The 15,342-nt window shown below is 40.1% G+C and overlaps 1 protein-coding gene across 1 annotated transcript; it reads right to left on the bottom strand.

Moving 5' to 3' along the window:
• Positions 1-1,662: 1,662 nt before the first annotated feature.
• LOC127357436 (glyceraldehyde-3-phosphate dehydrogenase) lies at positions 1,663-11,547 on the bottom strand. The gene is made up of 12 exons (XM_051389665.1): positions 11,474-11,547; positions 11,157-11,204; positions 5,553-5,652; positions 5,133-5,242; positions 4,931-5,021; positions 4,686-4,801; positions 4,279-4,360; positions 3,626-3,777; positions 3,108-3,186; positions 2,831-2,914; positions 2,405-2,502; positions 1,663-2,047 (listed from the first exon to the last, which is right to left on the bottom strand). Exons 2-12 carry the CDS (start codon positions 11,177-11,179, stop codon positions 1,978-1,980), a joined length of 1,005 nt encoding a protein of 334 aa, XP_051245625.1. The 5' UTR covers positions 11,180-11,204; positions 11,474-11,547; the 3' UTR covers positions 1,663-1,977.
• Positions 11,548-15,342: the final 3,795 nt, after the last annotated feature.

The following is a 15,342-nucleotide window of genomic DNA, read 5'->3' as shown; positions in this document are numbered from 1 at the left end:
TTCTTATTTTTGCAGTATGGGAGTTAGTTAGACTTCACTTTCAAAATGAAAAAATATGGTTTATAATTGGCATTTAGGATCAAATTGATGATATAATATGAATTTCTTTTGGTAGAGAGGTAAGAAAAAAATATATATTGTAAGAAACTTACAATGAAATGAAATGAAAGCAGAAATATGTTTCCAAAAAGAAAAAGAATGGGAACAAGACCAAAATAAATAAAGTGAAATGATAAATCTAATGGAGATAAAAACAATTCATTATTTTAAAAGACACTTCCTTGACCTTATTTAAAATAAAATATTTAGACAGTAGACACCATATTTTCCTCCAGTCCAGGTCTGGATAGAGGCCGATGGTGGGTAACGAGTGAATGAACCAGTGAACACATAAATCTAAATGTAAACGTACAAACAAAAAAGCTTTTAAATGTGTAACTATTGTAAACTTTACAAGAAACATTTTCAATTTTGTATTATTTATGTTTTATCTTTTAATCACCTTTAGTCTCCCTGGCTGTAACGTTTTTTTAACTTACAGGTTCAATAAAGTTTATTTCTATTTCGAAGCACTGTAGAGCTGCAGAAATGCAAAAATCTTGTTCTTCAGATTTAGGAAAACATGTTTGTTTGGTAAAGAAATTTCTGTCACATCATCATGATTTAATTGTTTTTTTAGTGAAAAAATACAATTTCTGATGCAAAAATAATCACTAATGCAAAAAAATGGCAATATGATGTTTTCACCCTATCATGCAGCCCTAGGTGAGACCTGTATATGACTGAGTGAGACTACAACAGATAAATACTCTGCAGTTGTTTGAGATTTCTTTTTTTTGGGGGGGGGGTTAAACCCTCCTCTGTCCAGCCCCCCACCCTCTTCTCTGGGTGTCGGTTTAACATTGAAACAGGCCTGATCTTATTTTGGCTTTTCTCCCAGAAACTAATATAATTTTATCGTCTGCACCAAACTCACTGACACTCGTCTGGGCAGCACTGAAAGAACAGCTGCAAAGTTATATCTTTTAACTGCCCACTGTTTAAATTAAAGTATTTTGACTAAGTGCACCAATACAATACAGACAGGGGCAAACATTTACTCACAGCTGTGGTTTTCTTACTATCACAAAAATCTCTGCAGTAAACAGGGTCCATTTCCTCTCAAAAAGCATCTCTCTCATAGTTTGAGGAGCGGTAAGACTATCATGATGGATTGTTAGAAGTAATTAATGGAGACAAATGATTTATATAAAATTATGAAGAGTGATGTCTCTCTTTAAAGGTGTCTTCCTGTGTCTTCCTTTCTGTGCTGCCTTCCTCTCTGGCTTTCAGTCTAATAATGTTCGACAAATTAACTAATTGTATTTTGGCCGTTCTCCCAGGAATTAATTTCTTGTTTTCCACCAAACTCAATGTCACTTGTCTCAGTAGGATCATTAGAGCAGCTGTTGGATTCTGCCTGAAAAATGCTCAACAGCCCCACTCTTTGAACTAAATATGTGACTGAAGAGGACTGAATTAGTGCAGATTATTGAATGACAATAAGTATTAATGTATGCTATGTTGTCATTTGAACCCATCATTAATTAATACTGTCTAAAGAAAGGAGGTATAAACACTAATTTTGCACAGCGAGTACAATCATACATCATAAACTTTGCAGTCTTTCCACAAACTGATGACTTTATTATCATGTTCAGTGCAACAAGACCATTCAGTGCAATACAGTTCAGTGATGGATCTACAAACACTGCTTACTGCAGTCCTCACTGCTGGACACAACACTGGTGACTTTATCATATAAAAAGGTATTATTATCATTATTAGTGTATCATTATTATTATTATCATTATTGTTATCATTATCAGCTAGACGTTGTTGTTGAAGAGTTTGCTCCCGGGGGGGTAGATGGCACGGCATCCAGTCACAGGTGAGGAGATGGAATCATGGGAAGGAACAATGAGTCGAAGCAGGACTTTACTCCTTGGTGAACATGTGGTGGACCAGGTCGCACACACGGTTGCTGTATCCGAACTCGTTGTCATACCTGCAGACAAACAGAATATAGATTAAGGTTAGAGACAGAGTGGGAAATAAATATGAGGTATTTATGAATGGAAAAACCTGGCTCATGAGACGGATGCATGCTCTGTAGAGTGGCATGTAGCTTTTGTCAGGGTTATATCGTGAAATGTGCAAGTTTTAAGAAATTATTCCTTTAATGATAAAGTCTTAAGTGCACAGGAAAGTGAGATTTCTAAAAAAAAAAAAAGCACTGTCAGCACAGAATTGAACAAAGAAGCTATAACAATATGGTTATAGACCTTTATAAACTAAAATATATATATATGGCTATACTTAAAAAAAAAAATTGCTTGTTAAAAGTTAGAAAGCGTTAACTCACCATGAAACCAGCTTGACAAAGTGGTCGTTGAGAGCGATGCCGGCGCCGGCATCAAAGATGGAGGAGCGAGGGTCACTGTTGAAGTCTGTGGACACAACCTGAGCAAAGAGAGGCAAACATAACGCTTTATACAGTACAGTGGATAAAGAGCTGTGTCCATATGGTCAGTAAGAACGCTACTGTGTGTCATTTTTGATCCTACATGAAACTTGGGTCAGTAACCAGGTCCTAACCAGGTCCATGAATGTAAAGTGTTCTAATTCAAGTTGCAGGGACAAGTTGCTGACGCCTTATTGTAGATGTGCTGCCATCTAGTGGTTCATGTATGGCTCTACATGAACATAACATCACAAAAACTACACCTGACTCTCTGAATTATACATGAGTGTCTTGTTGGAATATGTGGACATCTATTCTGTACAGTACCTGGTCCTCTGTATATCCCAGAATTCCCCTCATGGGTCCCTCAGCAGCGGCCTTGATAACCTTCTTGATGTCGTCGTACTTGGCCTGAAGGACGAGATGTTTTAATTAAACTAAAGGGAAGATTAACATTGTAGACGAGAAACTGAAGGTTAGGTTTCAAAATGGCAGCTTGATTTTAGGTGTTTATTATAAAGTGTGAACAGAATTATCTTTCAAACGCAGGGATGCGAATGACAAATGTGTCAAAAGTCATCACTTTAGAGACAGAGATACTTACGGGCTTCTCGAGACGGACAGTCAGATCAACGACAGAGACGTTGGGGGTGGGGACACGGAAAGCCATACCGGTCAGTTTGCTGTAAGAACAAGACAGACAAAACTAATTGGTTACAGATGATTTTAGTTTGGTTTTATTCCCCTTAACAGCCCAGATATTGATCCCCACAGGGAAATGATCTCTCCTCAGAGGTCTATGGTCTGTCCTAATGCTTGCAATAATAAGTACTCCACTGCCTACTTGTACATGTATTTATAGTGTGTTGAGATAACACATTTGGCCACGTTTTATAATTAAGTAGATCATCTTAGAGCTCACACAAATACATGAATGAAATGTTGTCCTTCAAACTTATGTCAGGATAAATGCTTTTTCATCATCGATATTAGGATAGGCCATTGGAAGAGACTGAGCGTCTTCATCAAGGACGGTTCAGCAGGCTTGGTAAACCAGCGTCCGACCATAACTCAGGTCAAATTGCCCAAACCTAAATAAAACCTGGTAGAAGTCAGTCGTACCCGTTCAGCTCGGGGACGACCTTGCCCACAGCCTTGGCAGCTCCGGTGGAGGCGGGGATGATGTTCTGGGAGGCACCACGTCCATCCCTCCACAACTTACCAGAGGGACCATCAACGGTCTTCTGTGTGGCGGTGATGGCGTGGACTGTGCTCTGGAGGAGAACAAGCAGAGAATAAAAGACAGATCCATGATTTATGTGCTGAATAAGATTGACATAAGATATAAGATGACACTTGTGCTGGGGAATGTTGGCTGTTAAAGGTAGCTGGTCTGATTCTTCTTAAACACTGGGAAATATAATTTATCTGAAGAATATGAGTCAACAAACCACACTGACTCTAATATTTCAGCTTTATAAACCCAAAACATTGTTTGCTTTCGTGTTTCACGTTGAGAACTTTTTGACTGCTGGTCAGACTAAGTAACCTTATCAGAGGGCATTACTTTGGGCTCTGGTAGTTTGTAATTAGCATTCGTCAACAATGCCTATAAAATGTGAAAATGACCTTGAAATGATCACTAATGTGACCAGTTGACTAAAAGGTTTCAGGCTTGTTTCCTTCGTTCCTTAAACGCTCTTTAATAACAGACTGGAACAGGATGCAGTGTAACTGCTGTGTGTGATTTTTAATCAGTGAAATTAGTTCTTTACCATGAGACCCTCAACGATGCCAAAGTTGTCGTTGACGACCTTGGCGATGGGAGCCAGGCAGTTAGTTGTGCAGGAAGCGTTGCTATGGAGACAAGAGTATATGTTACAAACTATACAAAGTTACCATTTTGTGCAATTATGTGCGTAGTAAAGCTAAAACTTGGGACACTCAGTACATTTTAAGAGATGATCTTGGTTTGACATTCAATCTTTTTTGGCAGAGCACTTAAAAGCAACCAGATGTTCACATCTGTCCTTGCCAGATTTGAAAACACTTGACATCCTGTGTCACACTGACAGGGTGAGCAGGTGATGTCACTGCAGCTGAACAGATTTACTTTGTAACTGACATAAAACTACAGAGCATTTTGAAAAGTTTAAAATGAGAGAATTCAGCAGAAACTCACCTGACAACCTTCATGGAGTTCTCGTACTTATCGTGGTTGACGCCCATGACGAACATGGGAGCGTCAGCACTCGGAGCAGAGATCACCACCCTCTTAGCTCCGCCCTTCAGGTGAGCCTACAGGGACACACAAGAGGTCAAAGGTCAGGAAATGACAGCTGTGATAGTATTTGTGCATTTTAAACACATGTTCACTCATGCTCTATAATAAAATTATTTACTCTACATGTACTGTGCAATACTTACAGAGGCTTTCTCGATGGTGGTGAACACACCGGTGGACTCCACGACGTAATCCACGCCAGCATCGCTCCATTTGATGTTGGCGGGGTCCCTCCTGCATGCAGTCACATATAAGAGAGGTTAGACAGCATCAGGACTGTGCTGGAAACACACTCACAGGGGAATGTTGCTAGAATACTGTATTATACGCGTGAGGACTACGTACTCGTGGAAGACCATGATCTGCATGTTGCCGATGATCAGCTTGCCCCCCTCGGCCTTCACCTCTCCGTGCTTCCACACGCCGTGAGTGGAGTCATACTTGAACATGTAGACCTGCAGGAGGGCAAGATGGGATGAGGAGGACATCTAAAAACACAACAACTGCATCTTACAGGAAAAGAAGAGTGTCTGTAATCATAGTGTGGCTGCTCCATGTAACATAAAATCTCCACAGGTAGGTTTCCAAACCTTTATATTAGCTCTCTGCCTCCACTTAACTTACCTTACAGGATCGTTTGCCTATATTTCAATACAGATACTCAACACATTTTACCCCAAATTAACTTTGGAAAGGCTTTGAGAACCACATCTACAAAATTATCATGAACCGTTTGGACCACTGGAGTACAGGCAGTCCTCTCACCATGTAGTCCAGATCGATGAAGGGGTCGTTGATGGCCACCACCTCGACCTTGCCTCCTTGAGCGGCGGCACGGGTCACCAGACGGCCGATACGTCCGAATCTGAAATGCAGGAAGAGGATCACAGCAGGGTCAGGATGTAAAAACCCATGTTTATTTAGAAATTTAAGTGACAATCGGGTATTAAATATGGATAAAAAGGACTTTAGATGAGGTTCTTTAGGGATTAAAACAGACTAATATTAGATTAGATACTATTTTAGATACTTTGAAGACATGAACATTTGTATGCTGTCTTAGATTGCAGAAAAAAAAATGTCTCATAAAAATATACTCAAAGTAGCAGGAAGCAGAGCTTACGTCCCTCTGGCTCTAAGCCCTAGACTTGCCCAAACTGAATAATTCAAAAACCTCTTTTATCTTTTATTTTAGAGCAGCTTTATGTGAAAAATAAAACCTGCTCCATCCACCTCACACCACGTTTTGACCAGCAGGTGGCACTGACACCCAAACTAAAGATGGGAGGCACAGCGGAGGACAGCAGGGCCATACAAGGCCTGCCAACCTTGACTGAAGATAACAATAGTTGGCACAGGCAGCAAAATGCCTGTTTATGCCTAATATGGCTGCCGTCACAGCAGGTCAAACAGCAAGGGGCCTCAAACTGGAGAGGGGAGCAAACGGAGGGCAGGGACGTGCAGTCAGGAGCAGAACAGATTTCCATTTTACATATAAACCACTTCACTGATAATTTCATCCAGCAGGTAAAATGTGACAACAGGAGGGCTCTGTTAATGAGTGATCATCTGAGAGGAAAGACAGCAGGGGAGAGAAATCTCCTCCATCCTTCACTTTAACTCTAGATTGCAGGAGGAGAGAGGAGGAGGAAGCAGATGTGACCTACCAGACACAGATTGGCCTATAAAAAGGTCACATCGAGTACATGAAAAGAGAAATGTACTGCAAGAGAACTGTCTACTCAGGTTTCCTCCTGACAGATTTTTAGCTAGTTTGGGATAAACAGCACTGTTTGGTGTCTTAAGAGAACATCTGAGAGCCTGATAAAGCTTCATTAGTTGGCTGAAGGCATGTGTTTTAATGGCAATTAAAAGGGAAGAAATAGCTCAAGCCCTAGTGTTGTTCATACGTCCTCCATCTGACTGTCATTGAGAAGCTATAATTCAAACCACCTCTTTGATAACGAGATCATCCAAAAAGCTGATTTGGTTCTTTACTTTGCAAGATCTTTCAATAAATGAATTCAGTCAAAAGTCCAGAGCAGAGCTGCCACATGATAAGTAAAGTTCAGCTGGTGAAATGTGTCAGTTTGCGTGAGTTCTTCCGAACTGTAAAAGTAATGGCCGTCTGATACGAGCCCTTATCAGAGCACAGAGGAGGCTGCTGCAGTCCCATGTAAAGTTTCTTCAGTGGAAACACGTACTAAAATCAGGTTAGGTTGAACTAACTTCAGTCAACACTGGATGTGCAAATATCCACTGACTGCAACTCCCATGATAATTTTCTACCAAAAGTCATTGTGTCATCACAAGGAAACGCCATATAGGACCATTTAGACGCCAGGACGAAGGAGAAAGTCTGGGATCTTACTCAGTAGGTTGAAGTAGTGAGAGGGTTTAATTAACTTACTTAGGTTACTACAATTTTCACACTTGTGTTAGCCATTTGAGTGTCGTGCTTTATTTTCTATGGTACATTTTGAGGCTGCAGTTGAAGGTGTTTTGCAAGGTTGAGTGAGAGTACCCGGTTGAAACAAGTATCCGGTGCGATGTGTCAATATCCATACTCGTAAATATAGCAACATTCCTCTGAAGCTCTATTCTTAAGCTGTAGTATACAGTCTTATAATAAATATAGAAACTTCTGATTAAGATACATAACAGTGTACTCGCTTATCCCCAGTGTTCTGTCCATTTCATTCACTATTTATTATCTATATAACCCAATTTAATCTAAATCATTTGACTAAAATCTGAGTTACATATGATAAACTGTATGCATTTGTAAAATGACATAAATAAAATGTATATTGTGTGTAATAATAACTCTAAAAATCCACAGTAATACAGGCCTGGCTCCAGTCGGCTGAGTCTGAGGATAAAGACTTTCACACTGCCATCATATACTGTAACTATACTATTTATGATTCAGATATTCAGCACTGACATGAGTCCTGTTATGTAACATCACATGTCTCCCGCACTCAGAGGTCACATTACATACATATGTTCTCATGGGACAGTTTAAGACAATCTCTGCGTACCAAAATAAGAGACCCCGTCCATCACCAGAAAGGTCAGGATTGAAAGCGCACCAGGAAGTCTGAACAGTAGTGTCGGTAACAAGGTGATGTTTTTATCACTAATTAATCTTATACACTCATTAACATTAACACTGCGGGGATAACTCAACAAGTTGCCATTAAATGTTTGCTCGAATTGGGGCTGCTTGATTATGGCAATAAATAATTTCCCCCTGGGATTATTAAAGTATTTCTGATGGCAAAAATCCTAATCACTATTCAAACATTATCAATCAAACATTATTATTGATGATTCATAATTTTTGGAAGACAAAATTGGGATTGAAAATTAAATTGTACTTGTTGTACTTAAAATGAGATAGTTACAGATTTAAATCAGACAATTTTTCTTTTGTGAAAGGACCAGTGTAGGATTTAGTGGCATCTAGCGGTGAAGTTTCAGATTGCAACTAACTGAACACTGCTCGCATCTCGCTATGTCTTTAATGCCTGGAAATGAGAACAGGCTGTGAAGTGTGTAGGAGACCCATTGTTTGGTTTGTTGTTTCTGGGGTACTGTAGAGACATGGCGGACTCCGTGGATGGCGACACACAGCATATGTAGATAAAAACATCTTAAACGCAATGATTCCAATATTCGGGTGATATATAATATATGTAATATGTACATATTTCATTTTAGACAATAGATCCTCCTAAATGTTACACACTGGACCTTTAAATGACAAAAAAAAAAAAACTCAACTGAAACTAAGGTATCAACAAGAATATCAAACAGTACGCAGCCAGTGCGGAGGAGAGACTTGATTACACGGTAAATGGGTGCCTGCAGAGTAAAAAAAAAACATCTATTCATATTAAAACTGAAGTGACAATCAGGATGTGTTGAGTTTAGAGAGAACTGTCTGCACACTCCTGCTGATCTCTAGTTTCTTTTTAGTGGCATTTTCAGGATTCAGGAGAGTTAAAAAGAAAACCTGTCAATTTACTGTGAAAAGACGTAAAAAGTGATGAGTGTCAAACTGAGGTTATTTGCAGCTGCAGGGCTTTTTACTTTAATTAATCCCTGTGGGGACACTTTCCCTCTGTATTTGAAACAGTCTAACTCTTTAGCAGCAGTGGACAGCCATAGTGCAGTGCCAGACGTCCATAAAGCTGAGACTGTCAATTATAAAAACTCATTGTCTAAGGAATGGGCCTGAGGGGTGGTGCCAGTGGTGCAGCTTTCCTCAGTTAGTTTTGGGCAGCCACCAAGCAGCCAGACGGCCAAAATGGACCAGAGCCCGTCTTGTGCTTCTGTGGCTCGGTGTTGGTGTTGGTAGGAGGCCAGAATCGAGGAGCTAAATCTCACCGCAGCTCGACGGCAGCTGCTTCACAGAGGAGGAGAAAATGTTGCACCGGCGATCTCCAAGTCTGAGCATCGTCCATGAACCGTCGGCCGGCTGATCTCTGAACTTCAGCGGAAAGGTTAGAGGGTTAAAAATAGACGAGGGGAGAATAAAAGGAATGTGACAGCTGAGCAGAGCAGCAGTACAGACGGAGAGGGGATTGAAGCGTGTGGAAGAAGAGGGGACGCCAACCGTGACACCACAACACCAACCGGACTATAAATAACCAGAGAATAGACGGGTCCTGTACAGAGTCCTCTCCTGGCTCTTGAACAGCATTTGGGCAAAGAAAGTCTCAAATAAACAGATGCTCGGCTGCTGATGCTCACAGCAGGATATTAATTCCACACGTAATGTGTCTGTCAGTAAAGGAGTTGTATAAATAAACTCTGTGTACTGTGTTGAATTCCAAACTTTATATTGTTGCATCTGTAAATTCCCTTCATTTTTTGGGAATATTGTGGACAATATTGTTGTATAATTTACATATCAATCTACAACAAGAAGTTTTTAACTGGTCTCAATTCAATTCTGTACAATTATATATGACCATCAGTGAGAATATTTGATATTTCTGTATAATTATTCTTAATCCCAGGTTGGATTCGGTCGAATTCTCCTTTGAAATCACTGAAACGAGGCGGTAGAAACACTTCCACTTTTGTCCACAGGGGCCGCCAGAATCAACAAAAACTGGAAGTTCTTTGTTTCTGCTTTAAATATTTATTTTATGTTACATTAGATTAATTTAGCAGATCCTTTAATTCAAAGCGACATTTCATCTCCCCACAGAGCTACAGTCCCACTCATTGTGTATAAATACATATTTTATATTTTTAGTATGTGTAGATTAAGTGAGAAAATTATATATGCACTTTTCCTCACTTCCTCACTTTTCCTCTATAATATAATTATTATTATTTAATCCACAAAATGTGACAAAATAAAAAAAATTGGCCTGTCACAAGTTGTTTAGTCCAATAAAACCCACAAGATATCGATTAACTGATTAATCAACTCATCGTTTCAACTTTTTTTAACAATTAAATAAATAAAAAAAACCCGACAGCTATGGCTATATGTCAGTTTTTTCTGCTCTCTTGGTTCTCATTCACATCCTCAAAGCATAACATTTCTGACTTCCATACTTCAGAGAAAAGTTATATCATCTCCTCACTGAATCACATCCTCATTTCCAATTTCCTCTCCCTCAACTGACTCTATTACGCTCTCGTCTTGGAGTGAAACCATTAAAATCCACTCTCCGATAATCATTTGAGGGTCACAGGAACAATGTCTGGGGTCCTGTGCTTAGAAGACCTTTGCACTCCCGACTACTGGATGCTTATAATATTAGCGATTTAGGAAATGAAGGCTTTTTCTACTCGTGCCCTCTTCATCACATCGTTCTGAGTTGGAAGAGCCGCCCAACAACAGAACACAGACAGGCTCAGTAAACCAGAGAGGTTGTGTATCTGCTGGAGACTTCCCACACTCATCAGACACCTCTAATGCACACTCAATGAGCCGCAGGAAGCCCGAAATGCCAATGTGTCACACTTCTTCAGACATGGAAGGAGAGGATGAACTTGAGGATTTTGGATGCAGCTGACTGAGTAGGGTTCCTCTCTAGTAGATCTTCATCAGATATAGAAAATGGGGGGGTCTCTTTTCTTTTATTGTAAGTACTTGTTGTTGTACTTCCTGAGGTTTGCCCCTGTTTCATTCATATTTTTAATAATAATTGTTACACTGTTACCCTTTAAAGTTTTCCAAAGCCACTCAAAATGAGGTGATAACACTAAATAACTCACTTAACTCTGGAGAGTTCTCGTGCACTATATGGATCCCAGAGATCAATCCATGCCAGGAAGTTGTACAGATGAAAACTCTGTGACTAAATGTGACTTTAATTCAAATAAAATGCATCAACTCACCCGTTGATTCCAATCTTCACCATTTTGTCTGATATGGTCTAGTCCACACTGGAAGGGAAAAATATTTAAAACACATTTAATTCATATTTTATCCATAAACAACACAGAGCATCATGCAAAGGTATGACGCTGCAACAAGAAACCCACAAGATAAATAATAACACAAAACTTAAATTATAATCACATGACAACCCTTCAGTCAGTATATATATTATATATTATATAAAAAGGTCAGTTTTTTTGTCAGTTTGTGTTCAGCCTGTCAGTTAAAACCTAAACCTTCATATCCTGACAGCTCCAGTGAAACTCAGACGCACCGTGTGTGAAGGCACCTCGGTCTGCTGTCCTCTGGGGGAGAAGTGAGAGCGGGGGACGAGCTGAGGTGTCACCGCCAATTTATACCCGCCGCGCGCCGCCGGCCACGCCCCCCAAGCCATCACGTCAAGGTCGCGTGAAGCTGTCCTCAAAGTTAATGTAAACTCACGAGCCAGCAGGTGTACAGGAGGTTGGAGAACCCCCCCCACTCTGAGGGACTAGTTTCCTTTAATCCAACACAATGACACGTTTAATGGCTGATCACCTATAAAATAACAACCCTCCGCCAAGCAAAGTAGTTCCTGGGCAGGGGATAAATTATATGGTTGCTAAGCGACAAACTAGCTATGTGATGATTTTACATAATTCAAAATTCATATGTAATAAAACATACCTTCTAAATGTAACTAAAAAAAGATAATAAGAGCAAACTTTAGATGGACATTGCTGTATAGGTGAAATTAAGTGCTCCTGTCACACAACCATTAACTGTTTCCTGTCATCACATTAATAAAACAAACAAAATGTATAATTTGTGTAATAAGTGTCCTGAGATAACTTCTTTAAATCAAAATTAATTGAACTGGCTTAATCCAGACCCCTGACTGACAGGCAGCTAATCAAGCCTACTTATTAAATTATTTTATTATCATTATATTCTCATATTTCACAATACACTGTAGCAACAAGCACAATATTTGTTTTAGTGCCATTGATTAAGAAATAAAACCTCCTGATGACACAAACAGAGCTTTGAACATGAAATGCTTCAAAGAGAAAGACTTAAAGCAAAGTATTGATCTTTCAACTGGTCCTCAAACCAAAACCAGACCTCTCCAGCCAGCCAGCTCTCCCCCCTTTTCTACCCTCCTGTCCAGTGTCATGTTCACTATATATTAAACTGCTGGTCATGTGATGCTACATGAACCACAGCACGCACACAGAGGAGCTGGAGAGGAAATGTCAGGGGAGGCTCACGCAGGCTTCAAGCTGCCTCAGTCACTATGGCTTTACCTCACTGTTGGACACGGAGCTACGCCTGATCAATCAGTAATCATTCACAGCACTTGAGAACAGCTGCGGAAAGAAAACTAGGAGTACATTATTCATAGTCCCATAGCAATAAAATCATTTGTGCAATATTTTACATCTGTTTAGTTCAGACAGGAGTAGATCAATACTAATGTTTAAACAACGCTACCACTGCATCTGTTTCCCTTTTTGCGGCCTGCAGAGAACTTGTTTCTTGTTGTTCTGTGATACCTGGAGGCCTGCTGGGTGTATTTGATGAAGCTAAGTCTCTGTGTTGTAATCAAGGCGCAGTTAGAGCCAACATGGCTCCCCTGGTACTGCGCGTTTTTGCCATAAGCAGGACTGAATCACAATCAGCACATTCATTTTCCAACGTGGGCTCGTGTAGCAGCAGCAGAAAGCCCTGAAGTGATACAGCCGCTGTACATGCTGCACAAAGGAACAACAGTGAACACTGCAGAATACAAAATGTATTTCTTAATCATGACAAACAAGTGAGGTAACCCAGTAAGCAATGATTTGGTGAACTTAAGGTCAAAACTGGGCTAAAATGATTACTGTATTGCCTTTAAGGCTTTAATATAGTCAGTAAAATGCTGTTAAAACAAAGGTTTTAAGTAACTATATGACGTCCAAATGTATAAGACAACCAAATTTACCCTCGTTAAACCTTTGTCTCATAAATCACCAACTACTGTGTAACACTTAATAATCTAAACTAATAAGAAGCCAATTTGACATCAGTTCCCACAACCAGATAAAGACACTGTTGTAATGTTTGTGTTGACTTGCTGTCTATGAAATAAATTCTCCTGTGTCTCCCTCACAGAGAGACTGTCCAAGTCTATTCTTGGATAATCAGTCTGCAGGCCAGATCTCTACAGATCATAACTCACATCAATTATATTCTGTCGACACGCTGTTCAAACCAAGCAGTAACATCCATGGCTGGAAAATGAGGCCAACAGGGAATTAACAAAGACTGCAGTTCTTCTAACGGCCACTTGAGGCTGGCTGCAAAGGTGAGTCGATCTCCATAAGGCCCCATATTACAATGCCCAACTTTACAGCAGAAATAAACATGTGTACAGTCGGGTTTCAGTCTCATAGCTGAATTCTCTGGCCATGACAACGGTACAGGGATCAAGTTTTAGATACACATGCAGCCGGAGGAGCTTAGTGGACGACCCGCTCTCTCTGAGCCACAGCCGCCCCAGAATTCCTCTGTACAGGGTCAAAACGTTGTGCTACAGCCCTGATCTCTGCCTATTGGTTCATTCTGACAAATACTAAAAAATATATGAACAGTTTCATTATTAAAAAAGTCTCAGAAATGTCCTAAAACAACTGGTGACTTTACAATAACGCCCTATTTGGACTGCAGATACTACAGATACATTTCAACTGTTTGGCTTTGTCTGCATATTTAACAGATTATCTATATATGGAAGAATTCATGTCAACGTACACTAACCTTAAAGTGGTACAATATCAGAAAACAGTTGAGTTTCAAGTAATAAGGTATATGTGGACTATTCAAGTAAAGTGTTACCCTTCATGCTTTAGCAGACAAACAAGAGGAAATAGTGCATTTGTTGGGGACTATTTTCAGCAGTGGATTAATACACATTTGGTGCTTTAGTGAGTATTTATGGCAGCAGGACGGTGTGTGTGGGACTGGGTCATGATAAACTACAGTGTTTGTGGTAATGATGGAACATGTCAGCCAGTAAGCCTCACTGTGTCTTCTAACAATGGACAATGGAGCTCTACGGCACAGAGGAAAAAGATATATCACACATAATACTGGTGAGAAGCATCAACCTGTTTCATGGGTTTGTTGACAAGAAGAAAAATATAGAATCAGTGGGATCCAAACCTGTGCCATGTTGAGCACTCACAATGCTCCAGGCTCATGAACATACAGTTCTTTAAGTCAGGCGGTACAGGGTGAGGTAAAGGTCAGTCTATATATATGACATGCAACCCTCTCCTGCACCGAGCCTGAGCCCTCTTCATATACTCTCAATATGTCAAAGGGTGTGACATTTGGCAGGACGACACGTTGAGCAAGGCACCTCCGCTCGGGGGGTCAAAGGTTAACATCGTCAGGGGCGAGAACGTCTGTGACTGAATGAAACCTTAACAGCACACAGAAAAAAAAGAGTAAAAACACAAAGATAAGATAAACGTGGGTCTTTTGTGCGGACATGCGTGTTATGGTGTAATGGTGTACATACCTGCAGTTTATATAAGATCTGGCTTGAGAAATGCATTGTCATTGGTCAACGGTGCATTCCAGCTGCACTGATAACTCCCATGATCCACCACAACCATGCTTTATCAAATAAAAGGGAACCCGGTGGCTATGGCAACGCCTGTGGTTAGACAGCTGGTTAGTCTCTCGCTCTCCCGTCTGATATTTGTCTTTCTGCTTCTCAGATTGTACAAACGTGTGGGTTCCTGGTTTTAAATTTCCACAACTTTTTCATGACTTTTCCTCCATTTCTTACTCTCTCTTTTACCGTTGAGCTAAAGCCCTCCGACTACACGTTTTCATTTATATTCTGTGACACTGTGCTGCTGTACTTTTCCCAGAAAGTGACCTACTTGTAAAATCCTTTCACAGAAATTTAAATAAAATTTCCTCATTTGTCCTGTTTTAAAAACACCAATTTATACTCCAAGAACTCTAAAGCACTGTTGTTCTTTATTTAGATTTTTGTGCCCATTATTGAAGCAGTGATGCCTTCACTGTCAGCATTGTTAGAGCAGTCTATTGATATCAAATGATGCGATAAAGGTCAGCAAAATCCAAACATGTCCACACAGATCAGCC

Source organism: Dicentrarchus labrax, unplaced genomic scaffold, assembly GCF_905237075.1.
Source record: "Dicentrarchus labrax unplaced genomic scaffold, dlabrax2021, whole genome shotgun sequence".
NCBI lineage: Eukaryota > Metazoa > Chordata > Actinopteri > Moronidae > Dicentrarchus > Dicentrarchus labrax.
This window is presented reverse-complemented; position numbering and strand designations above follow the sequence as displayed.

Excerpts from the sequence above, each read along its gene's own strand:
- LOC127357436 (XM_051389665.1), bottom strand. The coding sequence starts at position 11,179 with ATGGTGAAGATTGGAATCAACGG. Across the intron at positions 4,802-4,930 it reads CCACCATCGAGAAAGCCTCT|GCTCACCTGAAGGGCGGAGC; the intron begins GTAAGTATTGCA and ends GTGTCCCTGTAG. Across the intron at positions 3,187-3,625 it reads GTCGTCCCCGAGCTGAACGG|CAAACTGACCGGTATGGCTT; the intron begins GTACGACTGACT and ends TTGTTCTTACAG.